General features: G+C 49.7%; 1 protein-coding gene across 15 annotated transcripts in view; it reads left to right on the plus strand.

Annotated features, from left to right (window-relative positions):
- Nucleotides 1-12,454, plus strand: part of NCOR1 (nuclear receptor corepressor 1) — a 1,934,049-nt gene that overhangs the window by 1,539,069 nt on the left and 382,526 nt on the right. For all 15 annotated transcript variants that reach the window (XM_078679968.1, XM_078679976.1, XM_078679969.1 and 12 more), the window contains one exon: nucleotides 10,596-10,808. In XM_078679968.1, coding sequence (XP_078536094.1) covers nucleotides 10,596-10,808 — 213 coding nt within the window. The remainder of the gene's footprint in view (nucleotides 1-10,595; nucleotides 10,809-12,454) is intronic.

Below are 12,454 nucleotides of genomic sequence, written 5' to 3' on the forward strand. Positions count from 1 at the left end.
ACCGCGAGGATTATAATGCACTTAAGAGTATATGGTATGCGATATCATGGAAACTGCTAAGGGATGGATCCCGAAAGCCGCAGACAGGCCCAGCTCATGCCAGGGCACCATCTCACACGATTCCAAGCACTCTGCCTTCAGGATTGTCAAGGCCTGCCATAGGAGTGACTGATAGGAGATCTGTGTGTCCATTTTTAGGGTTAGATATAGGTATACTATATCTAAAGCAAAGGGTGATTACACCACCTTGCCCCAGCTGTCAAGCAGCCAGTTGTGTCAGTTTTGGATGGCCAGCCAGGGGTGGCATAATACATGCTGCAGCCCCTGGTAGGCCCTGGGTACACCTATGCCCTGGGTACCTAAGGTACACTGTACAGGGACTGATAAGGTGACTCAGTATCCAATTGGATATGTACCTAGAGTACATGGAATCCATTTTACCAGAGAGAGCAGTGGGCCTGGGGTCCTGAATAGCAGGGCCCCAGGTCAACTAAGTCAGAAAACCAGCAAAACACCAGGCAAAAAGTTGGGGGCAACCATAGTCGGGGATCTACCTTCCTACAAAGCGGGCTTGCAAAAGTCAGTTGAGGGCACCCTGCAGAGGATAATTTCACTGCTGTCTTACCTTGGATTCTTAATCAGCAAGCTGAAATCCCACTTTTGGCCAGTGCAGAGGATTCTCTTTATAGGGGCTGCTCTGAACACATTGGCTCTCGACCATTGCGAGTCCTGGATATGATCGACTTGGGCTTATACCTGGCATCCTGGGAATACATGTCTGTGGGTTTTTGGTCTAGACTTGTGCATCCTGCTGGTTCCTCCTGCCTGTCGGCACTTGTGATCCTGCAGTGTGACCTCCACATCCAGTAACCTCCGTATGAGCATGTTGGGGGAGAGTTTGACATATGGAAAGCATCCGTGTTCCAAACAAAGTGAGCCACCATCTTCAATAGTGGTTTAAGGATGCCAACCTGAATTACTGCAGGTTGTTATCCTTCACCCAATCTGAGCTAACAGTGGTGATGAACGCATCATCTCTGGGCTGGGTAGGACATCTGAACGAGTTGGTGATCTGAGGTCAATGATCCCCAAAGAGCTATGGCACCATGTTATACTTCTAGAGTTGTGTGCCATCAGGGTCAAGGCCTTCCTACCTTCCATCATGGGCCGGCCTGTTTAGGCTGTCACTATCAATATGACAACCATGTGGTGCTGGTACTACCAGATTGGGGGTCACGTGCTTTGCTGGGAGGAGCTGAGACTAGCACTGGCTAGACCCTCAGGAGATTTCCGTGACTGTCATCCACCTGGCAATCTCCCTGAGCACCAGGGCAGATGAGCTCAGCTTTATCTAGCTGACCACAAGAGGCTTGACTTTACCTACATGTAATTAAAGGTTTTTTCTCCCAGTGGTGCGAGCCTTGGTTAGATCTATTTGTCACCGAAGAGAATGCGCAATGTCAGCTGTTCTGCGCTTTGGAATTTCCAAGGCGGCACTGGCTTGGCGCCGCTATTCGTCACAAGTGGAGCTTCTGTCTATTGTATGCCTTTCTGCCTATACCACTTCTACCCAGTGTGCTGAAGAAGATCAAGCGCGACCGGGTCCAAGTCATTCTTGTGGCTCCGGTCTGGACTGGAAGAGTTTGGTATCCCGAGCTACTCAGTATGAGCATGGATCCCCCGATCCGACTGCCTCTTCAGGAGGAGCTCCCACAGCAGCAGGGGACGGTCCTCCACCCGAACCTGTCCAGTCTCCACCTACACGGGTGGAGATTGAGCAGCAACAGTTGATTCCGTTTGACTTGCCTCCTGAAGTCTGTGATGTCATTCTGGCAGCCAGGCGCCCCTCCACTAAATCGGTATATGCTTGCAGGTGGAACAAATTTGAGGCATGGTGCACAGCAAAGGCTGTGAATCCCCTTTCTGTCCCTCTTTCAGAGGTCCTATTGTTCCTTCTTTCCCTGGGCTCTATTAACCCCTTCGACGCTCATGACGAGCTGGGCTCGTCATGCAGTAGCCTCCCAGCACGCTCATGACGAGCCCAGCTCGTCATGAATAATGGGTTTTTGCATATTCCAGCACAGGGGCGGAACTCATCGAGCACCGATGTGGTTAAGGGCTACCTTTCTGCAATCTCGGCCTTACTCAGGCTTCCTAATCAGCCCTCTCTTTTCAAGTCCCCTGTTGTTAATCGATTTCTCAAAGACATTACTCACCTTTTCCCTCCTATTTCGTTTGTGATGCCGCAGTGGGAATTTGAATCTGGTTCTTACTTTTCAGATGTGCGCTCCTTTTGAGGTCCTCGGTCCTCCGTTTATTGACTTTGAAGACTGCTTTCCTGGTTGCCATGATGAGTGAGCTCCAGTCTCTTTCCGGAAAGCCTCCTTTCTGTTGGTTCATCTGGACAAGGTGGTGCTGCGCACTCATCCTTCCTTCTTGCCAAAGGTTGTCACTGCCTTCCACATTGGGCAAACCATCACCTTGCCCACTTTCTTTCCGAACCCTTCCAGAAAGGAAGAGAGGCTCCAACGTCTGGACCCAAAAGGTGTGCTTTTATTCTATTTGAATCTCTCACAACAGTACCGGGTGGATGACCAGCTCTTTGTTGGCTACGTGGGCGCAAAAAAAGGCCAGGCTGTACACAAGAGGACTATCTCCCGCTGGATAGTCTTGTGCATCAAAGCCTGTTATTCGCTGGCTAAAAAAGAACCTCCGGTATAGTTACACGCCCATTCTACCAAGGCGACAGCAGCTACTACTGCATTGGGACGTGGTATCCTCCTGCAAGACATCTGTCAGGCAGCCACGTGGGCCTCGCCACACACTTTTAATAAGCATTATTGCCTTGACAGTCAAGTCCAGAGAGACCGCTTCTTTGGCCGTTCTGTTCTCCGTGACTTTCTGGTGGGATTTTTGTTCACAGACCCACCACCGGGGTTGGTATTGCTGGGGTATCTCTTCTAAGGTAAGGAATCTATCACTAACGTGTCTCTTTCAGATGCACAAGTTACTACTAGTGTAACAATATATCTGCAAGAGACATTAGTTAGTGGTAGATTCCTTACCCCACCCACCCAGCCTCCCCATTCTGCGAACTGATTTCTAGAGTTAAGGTCATCCCTTTTGGGGCTCCAGTTTCAATGCACCAGTGGCAGTATATTGCAGGGCTCTGCATTCCTGGTGCGGAAAGTCGTGTACAGAACTGATGTCAGTGCGCGTGGGCGCGTTAAAGTAGCTCCAGCGACATCTCGGTGACTACTACGCCAATGACTTATGCGGAGACGTACGACGACGCCCACGGACGCGCAGGGGTACTGCTGACGAAAACTTTTCGGATCCAGTCTGACGCCTGGGGATATTCTAAGGAATCTATCACTAACTAATGTCTCCTACAGATATATTGTTACACGAGTAAGTAACTTGTGCTTTGAGTCATTTCCCACTGTCACATTTCACCAAGTTTTGCTAGTGAAATATTCAAGGAAAAAAACATTGATAGTGTTTTTTTACTGAATTACATGTAATCAGTGTGAGAAAGTGCCATCTTTCTTGCACTAGTATGCCCCCACATGTTTCTTAACTGCTGATGTTCTTTGACTGAGTGTGCCCTGGGTTCCTGCCAACCAGGTACCCAGGGCCTGTGTGTGCCCTGGGTTCCTGCCAACCAGGTACCCAGGGCCTGTGTTCCTTCCCTAAAAACTCTGTTGAAACTAAAACCCAATTGGCATCTCTGGCCACCTGTCAGCCCCTAGTAAATGGTCCCCTAGGTACCCAGGGCATGCGGACCATAGAAGACCGCTGAGGACTGCAGCACTTATTGTGCCATCCTCAGGGGCCCTGTACCCTGACGCCCACACACTGCCTTTGCGGGCTGAGTGTCTAAGGACAGAACTAAACAAAGAGTCGACATGGCACACATCCCTGTGTGCCATGCCCACAGAACCCACTGCCCTGGCATACTTCAGTCACCCCTCTAGCTGGGTGCCCTATGCCAGAGGTGTGGGCACAGGTGCATGTCCCCTGTGCTCCTACAGTACCCATGGCCATTCCTGGGCACTGTAAGTTCAGTGATGCCATTAAGAGTATATGGTGCAGGTAGGTTGTCATTACGAACTCCACAGCACCATAATGGCTACACTGAAGACTGGCAAGTTTGGTACCAAACTTCTCAGCACATTAAACCCGCACTGATGCCAGTGTGGGATTTAATTTAAAATGCACCAGAGGGCATCTTGGAGATGCCCCCTGAAAACCTAACCTACAATCCACGTCTGGGCTGAGTGGCTGCAGAGGCTGCCACACAGCAGACATGTTGCTGGACCCCTGGGTGGAGAGCCCCCCGCTCTCCTGGGCCCGCAACAATGCACATCCTGGGCGAGGTGCTATATCTCCTCCCCCAGGATGGGCAGGGGGAAGCTTCAAAGGCATGCCGCATCTGTGAGTTTCTCTAGACCATTTGCCCAGCAACTGGCCCCCACCAGACCTGACCCCCACTCTGGCGGGAAGACTGGCGGGAAAAACTATGTCAGGAAGGGGTGGTGCCATCCTGTGCCAACCCCACCCCTCAGGTGCGGGAGACGAGGTGAAGCACGACCCCGGGCTCCGGCCATCTTGAAGTTGGGGAGCCCTGCCCAATCACAGCTAGGATCCTTCCCCCTCCCACAGGAGAGGTGCAGGCTAGGGGGTGTACCCACCCCAGAACAGGGACCTATTGGTCCCTGCCCTTGCCCTACCTGTAGCGCCCCTAAATTCAGTATTTAGGGCCTATTGAACTTTCCTTCCTCAGATCCCGAGAAGAAAAGAAGAAGACTAAGAGGAAGAAGACCCACCGTGCAGCTGCTCACACCAGGACGACCACAACTGACTTGGCCCCAGCCCTACCAGCCTGTCGATCCTGGAACCTGCTCCTGCCTAAAGCCCGGCGACTCCTGCGGACAACAATCTTTGGACACGCAAAGGACCTGCCTGCCTTGACCCTCTTAAAGCCTGTGACTCACATCAGCAGAGGCTCTGCTGCAACAACCCCCCTGGTGCCAGCCAAGAAGCTACGGACCAGCCCACTCTGCACCCGCCGAGCACGGTAAGATTTCCCGAAACACATAGAGACCCCGGTGCCCTGCAACCCCCCTGTGCCCCCCTTTGGGGTACCTACCTCTTCCCCGGGATCCCAACTTACCTCTCGAAGTGGTGGTCGCCCATGAAGAATCACCGTCCCAGAGACTGCAGTCTTTGTTCCCTTTTTAGGTCGAGCGTAGCGAACCGACCTCGTGTATACTTTAGTATACTTTTAGTATTTGTATATGGGGGGGTGAACGCGCTGGGACTGGGGAGGTGCACGCGCTTTCCGTCGTGGCTCTCGGATTTGACCTCGTGAGCGCGCATGTGGCTCTTAGGTTTCGTTTTCCTAAGCGCATGGCAGAGTCGCGCTCACGAGGTCAAATCCGAGACGCTGAGCCTCGGTAATGCCAGCATGAACGTGCGCCGGGTGCGGGAGCCGAGGGGTGCCGAGGACAGCAGACCCAGGTACACAACACTTCAGGGACGGGCAGCGGGAGCGGGTTGAGCTTCTACCGTCATCCAGGACGAAGTTTGAAACAGGCGAACTGTCTTGTTAGTAGCTTGTTTTAGTTTTTTGTTCTTAACACTCAATTCTTCTCGCTCGGTGTCTTCACGCCTTCAGTGATGGGGAGTTCACTGGGAAGAGACCTGGAGTTAAATAAGGCGTCCTTTGTGGACAGCGCCGGCTCTCCGCAGATGAGACCCCCGCCCCCTCCTTCTTGTGTGTACAATTGCACCGTGGGCAGCGCCGTCCTCTGGACAAAAAACATTCCAGGGCATTCCTAGACAAAGGGACGTGTCAGCTTACGCCACCCTTTCAAATGCCACTTTATTTTGGGTCATAATTCTCAGTTTTTGCTCTGCTCCTGTATTTTTTCCGCCCTATCATCATCTTTATTGATGAGGGGGTCAAGAATACAGTCGCGTTTAGCTTCATTAAACCGCGCTGTCCAGTAGAGCAGCTTCCGGGCGCTTCGTGAGAGTGTTTTCAGTCAGTGGGGCGTCTGTGGCGTCGCTGGAGTTTTCTGCCCGAGCACTGAGTGGCGTTAAGGTCTGTCCTGGACCACGTGCGCAGGGAGCACGGAGGGGCTTTACTTTCAGGGAGGGGGCGGGGCAGAGCGAAGGTAAACATTCACCAGCAGACGGTGCCAACTGGCAGGACACTAGGCGCTTTGCGTTTACTGCCTCGTGCATGAGCGGCACTTCAGACCAGTGTCCCCGCAGCATGAGTACACACCCATGTGAAGCGAGCACAGGCAGGCACGCCTCGTACTCAGGTGAAAGTGCTTGTACTTTCCCACGTGCTCCTCAGCTGTGTGTGAGTAGGGCGATTGCAGCCCAGGAGCCCGTCTGAATGCATAAGCGATTGAGCATCTTTTTTTAAAACTCTAGGTGTGCATTAACTCTAATACACAAGCATCACGTGCCTTTGATCTCCACAGACCCAAGGGAGTCTGTTAGATTTACTGATTCGGTCTCAGCACGGGCCAAAACCGTGCCATAGGATGAATAGTGCTCTCTAGCTGCCAGATGGCCCCTCGTCAGGCGTGACACCGTGAGCGAGTACTGGCTTTTCAACCAGCTTCCCTTTCTAATGCTTTGTTTTTCCAGCGTATTACAACTTTGTTAAACGTGGAACTACACGTCCCAGAATGCAAGGGCAGTGGCTAAACACCCAGGTGTGCCTAAACATGCCACGGCTGACGTGGGTCCACTTTGTGGCTACCGCACATATCCGCTGCAAATGCGTATTCTCGTGCAGAGACCTAGTGGAGGGGGGCGGGAGGGAGGGGGACGTTTTGTTCCTGGTTTCCACAATTACTCTAAGCTCATAAACTATTGTCGCGGAAGAGCAATATTCTTACAGTGAGATTAACTTTTTATGTTTTCATATGGCATTTGTAAAAGCAGACTTTCAAGAAGGATCGGCTCTGCCTCGTGTGTTGGTTCAGAAAAGCAATTACTTGAAGTTTAGAATATATCGAGATCTATAGCTCACTAAATCTGTGCTTTAAGCGCCATGTCTTGCACCGCCCTGGGCATCTAGTTAACACCAGTGCATCCTTATACCGAGCCAGGTATGCCACGATTGAAGTGATGGCTATGAATGACACATTATACACATCTGAGAGATTCATATTTGAAGAGATGGGTGATAATTGTATCAAATGTATACATTTGGTGGAATCTTTGTTTGTATTAATATTTGACTATGTATGTGCTTTTTAGGTACTTAGTTTTAATAGCCGGCCACTATGAAGCTGAAGAGATAATCTCTTCCACCACAACAGCCAACATTACAGGCCTGGGGAGTTCAGCTAGCCTTACTTGGATACTTTGCATCTTGATAGTGGTAGTTTTACTTTTGAATGAGGCACTACAAGTCCCAGAAGGCAATTTAAAAGATGTGCTCTAGCTGTGGTACTATGAAATGGGGCAGCCACTGCTCCCTTTGTAGTCTTGTTGGCCTTTGTCAGAGATGCAACACTATCACCAGAGGACCTGTTATTTCCATTTGTATTCTGGAAAGTGTCGGCTGTATTCATAGTTGTGAACCACAAACTGGAATCCAACCGCCCCCTCACCCCCCAACTCCCAATCACCTCCAGAGCAGGCAGTCCGCACGTGGGGGGGCCTTTCACAAGACAGTCCCAGCCCCCTGCCGCCGCCACTCACCAGGTCCCTGGCTTGTCGAGCACCGCAACCCCAATCACGCAGCCTCGAGGGTATGTGCCAGGCCTCATGCCACTGTCGCCCCAGGCCTCCCGCTGCCCAAAAACGGCAGCCAGCAGCACAGCGGGAGAGTCGGGGTGAAGCCTCAAATTGCTCCCGCCATCTCCAGCAATGGTTCCAGCACCCAATCAGGCAGGGCAGCTTAGCGTCAGCATGCAGGGATGACTGGCAACGGCTGCAGATGCAGAGGTCCAGCCGGGCGGGGTGAGGACGGCACGGCGGGCGTCTCTCCAGGGGGTCCACAATCCGACGCCAGTCGCCGCAGCTTTGGGGGTCACCTCCACCAGGACAAAAGGCCAGAAGCGACCACAGCAGGCTCGGGACACGGAATGCAGGGGTCCTAGTTCAGCACACGGAGGCCGACATGTTGCAAGAAGGCACCCGGCAGGCAGGCCGGGCGTGGTGAAAAACACCAGATCGCCGGGCTCCCCACGGCCAGGATAAAAGCCAGGGGTGCAGCAAAGCAGCGGCAGCAGGAGTCAGGGCAGGATGGGTCCTGAAACGAGTGGATTGCTAAAGTTATCGTACCCCCTTAATTGAAGTTATACCACCCATAGAATAAGATATAGCCTATAAACTTCAGGAAAGTAACTGTAGGTATCCCAGATGTTTACTTCCATCACAACTATTAATTCTATATGGGTTACCACACTCCTCTGCCACTCGAATTAGCTAACTCGTAAACCCTGTTGGACAGGCTCCCACCCAGAATATAGTCACTTAATCCTATCCAGCTGCACCGGACACACCATCTTCACATCATTCACCCTCCTAACTGTGCATTACATAAGTGGTGAGCAGCAACATCAGACACTATCACACTCTCAGTGTCGGACTGTTCTGTAGGTCAACATGGCAAAGCTTAATGGGCTGGTCTGACTGGTTGGTGTGTAGGCCAGACGAAAAAATACACTGAACATAATTTCACAAAAGTTCTTTAGAAAAGTATAAGCTATTGCCATTATAAATTACAATAACTTCTATTTAAGTATTAGTTATTTTTAAAAAATTAAACGCCATTGTTATTTGTAATATCAATACATCTAAGTCATGTAAATACAAAACATATTGCATTACAAATGCTATAGGTATCACATTTGCGAAAGTTAAAACTATTGGCATTGTAAATGACAAAGCTATTAATTTAGCTATTTTAAAAAAAAAAACATATATAAAAACTTTGCCATTTACAATACCAATAGCTCAAACTTTCCTAATGCGAGACCTATTGCATTGCAAATGCTTGTTACCTTTCCCCATTGAATAACATTGAGCGCCCGACAGCTCAAAAGTACCCTGCACCCAGCTGCCCGAGTGCCCCTGGCAGTGCAACCTGTACCCTATTCTACTTCCCCATTTGCCCTGAGCAAGTGACCAGGCGCTCAGCTCCCACAGCCGCGAGGCCTGCTAGCCAGCAGCCACCAACCGGAGCCCCCTGCCCCTCATTGGATAACATTGGGCCTAACTACCTCTGCACCCGGCCGCCCCTGCGCCGCTGGGGGTGAACCAACTTTCCTACCTGACCCTGAGTGACCTGTGAGTCTATGCCCAGAACCTTAACCTCGCCAGCCGAGTACTCACCTTGAAACCGGTAACTCACTTACCTGCCATTGAATAACTGACTGGTTTGACTCGAAAAATCTTCTGTCTACTTTTGAAAACAAGAAATATTCTTTAAAAATCATACAAAATACTGAAACGTAATTACCTACCTGTTTTAAGTTGAGACCCCAGTGCTGGCCCCAGGAGCCCTGTACTGGATTACAAAAGTAACAAGATCGTACTTTACCTGCAACCTGAATTTTCTCCCATTGAATAACATTGCCAGATTTCTATTGAAAAGTTTCTAAGTGTGAACTTTTAAAATAGCTTTTTATTCCTGAAAAATCACAGCAATATCTAAAACTTTTTGCTGAACTGTTTCCAGCTTAGACCCCAGGACTGAATCTAGGAGCCAGTCCTGGAATAACCAAAGTAATCTACAACTGTGTTTATATAAGAAAATCCATTGAGCGCAATGCTAAATTGTGTGTAGAATTGTGTTGCCTACTGCAAAGTACTCATCTGAGACCTCTCATACTGAGAACAGTAAATTTTGATACCTGTTGGTTCTAGAAATAAAACAATTATATCTTTGATATAAACACAATTGGCCTGGAGTACAATCTTTGAGTGTGTGAAATCTTTTTCTGACTGAGTGTGTACAACAAATGCTTTACACTGCCCTCTGGTACTGCCTTACTGCTCGACCAAGCTACCACTTTAGAGAGTAAGGTCACACCTGGCTTTAACCTGTGTTATATTTCTGGGGTTTGTGGACTCTATACACGCTGTACCTTATTCTGGTCCTGTATATATAGTTCCAACATGTAACTTGCATTCTATTTGAATCCTTAATTACTACAAATTCTGGATGAATTCCATATTGTACACAGCAGATTGGTTTGCTGGGATGCTAGTGAGAAAAGAAGACAGTGCTCCAGAGACACTTCATCCATAAAACATAATCTATGGACTGTCTGTCTTGCTCTGCTACAAAAGCTTGGCTAGCAGGTTTAAAAAAAAAAGTTTTTGTTCTTGCAACGTTTTGTACAGAGCAACACTTACATTGGACAGTTGAAGAGTGAGAGTAGGATAGGACTCTGGTATGGATACTGGGGGTTTGGCTTACCTAGTCTTAATATTTATTCAGCGTGCCCCTAGTTAGTGTTGTGATATATCTCTTTCCTTGCCTCTTTTGTATATTTTTCCAAATAGACAGTTCCTTCACCCTTACACTTTTTGCTTTCACGTTTTGTTTTTAGGACATCAAGCCCATCTTGCTGCCACAGCCGCAGTCAATGCCGAAAGGGAGCGTGAGAGAGAGCGCGAAAGGGAACGTGAGAAAGAACGAGAGAGAGAACGTGAAAGGGACCGGGAAAGAGACCGGGAAAGGGAACGAGAACGTGCGAGAGACAGGGAAAGAGAGAGACTGACATCTGCTTCTGCAGCCTCCAGCGATCTATATCTCCGCACAGGTAGGTCATCATTTGTCCTACCTTGTGAGAGGGTACAACAGCTCACCAGATCTGAAGCTTTTTATTTCTGGTATGGTGTTATCCAGTGTCGTCACTCCTGAAAGTGATATTGTGGTTTCTCAGGGCAGTGGTCTTTTTTTAAATCAATGCATTTGATAGAGACTTCTAGATGCAGATTCCTTACTTCGGAATTATCCCCAGGCATCAGACTGGATCTGGAACTTTTTAATGAACAGTACCCCTGCTTGCTAGTATGTGGCGTTGTGTGGCTCTGCATGGAATTGTCCATGCCGGAAGTGACGTGCACGGTGCCTATATAGGCGCCACACCAACATGCTGATGTCCTTTCTATTTGAGGCATGTGTTGGCCGTAGATACAAATGCTTAGCATTATCCTGCCATCTAGAGTTGGGCTTGGACGATTACAAGTTGTTTTTCTTCGATGAAGTCTTAAAACTCCTGTGTGCAATATTGCACATGTTGCTTGGCTCTGTTAGATTGTTTATTTCTGCCATCGGGTTCCGATGGCGACATCGCAGCTCCGAGACCAAAGCTTAATTCCTCAACGAGGCCTTTGGGGTACTTGTTTTTTCTCTCTGGTCCAACAGATTTTCCATCCTTACAACATCAGCTGGTGTTATTAGTCAGTTCGAGGCATATGGGCTGCAGATGGTACATTTATGAATAGATCGCCATCTGATGTTGGGCTCGGATGATTGCACTTGGTTTTCTTCTGGAGAAGTCTTTGTCGTCATCGATGACTCCTCCTCTAGGTGCTAGTGCGCATGGGCATCGGCTCCATCCTTAGATTGTTTTTTTCCGCCATCGGGTTCGGATGAGGATCGAAGCGCTCCGGATCAACTTTGATAAAGAAAGTGATATTCGGCGCGTAACCATTTCCAATTCGACGGTATTGTTATCGAACGCGACTACACTTCCATCTCGACGCGTTTCGAAGAACGACGACTACGGGAAGACCAGCTCGACGTAGTCCAGCCCGGAGTCCATGGAAAGGACTCCATTCAAAAAAATGTCCAGCGTGTGGTGCTAAGTTCCCACACAAGGACCTACACGAGGTGTGCAACCTCTGCTTGTCCCCTGAACACGAATCCAGGGACTGTGAGGCCTGTGCAGCATTTTCCTCAAAATCGACGATTAGAAACCGTCGAGCCCGAAGACACGAGGTATCGAGAATGCAGTCACAAGCAATCCCGGAGCTGTTCGAGGACCAGCACCCAGAAGAGGAGGAAGAAGAGGCCGACGAGGCGGGGTCTGAAGTGGACGAGTCCGACGTCGAGGAAATCGACGTCCAACAAACCGTGAGTGACAACGTCCCTTTACCAAAGAACAGACCCCGCACGGTGTCGACCCCGCCCTCGAGCCCGGTCAGACAACCGAAAAAAGTTTCCGACGCCCTGCCTTCGGGCCCGCCAACGAAACCGAAACACTCGGTCTCCCATCATGGTGGTTCCGATAAACGACCCACCCCGACATCGACACCGAAGCTCCATATCAAGGAAAGCTCGAAGTCGAAACACGCTTCGACGTCGAAAACAACATCGACACCGAAGACACCCTCGACACCGAAGACATCGGATCCGAATAAAATCTCGGTGCCGAAAATACAAATGGACAGTCAGAAGAAA

This window comes from Lissotriton helveticus, chromosome 3_1, assembly GCF_964261635.1.
Source record: "Lissotriton helveticus chromosome 3_1, aLisHel1.1, whole genome shotgun sequence".
Taxonomy (NCBI): Eukaryota; Metazoa; Chordata; class Amphibia; order Caudata; family Salamandridae; genus Lissotriton; species Lissotriton helveticus.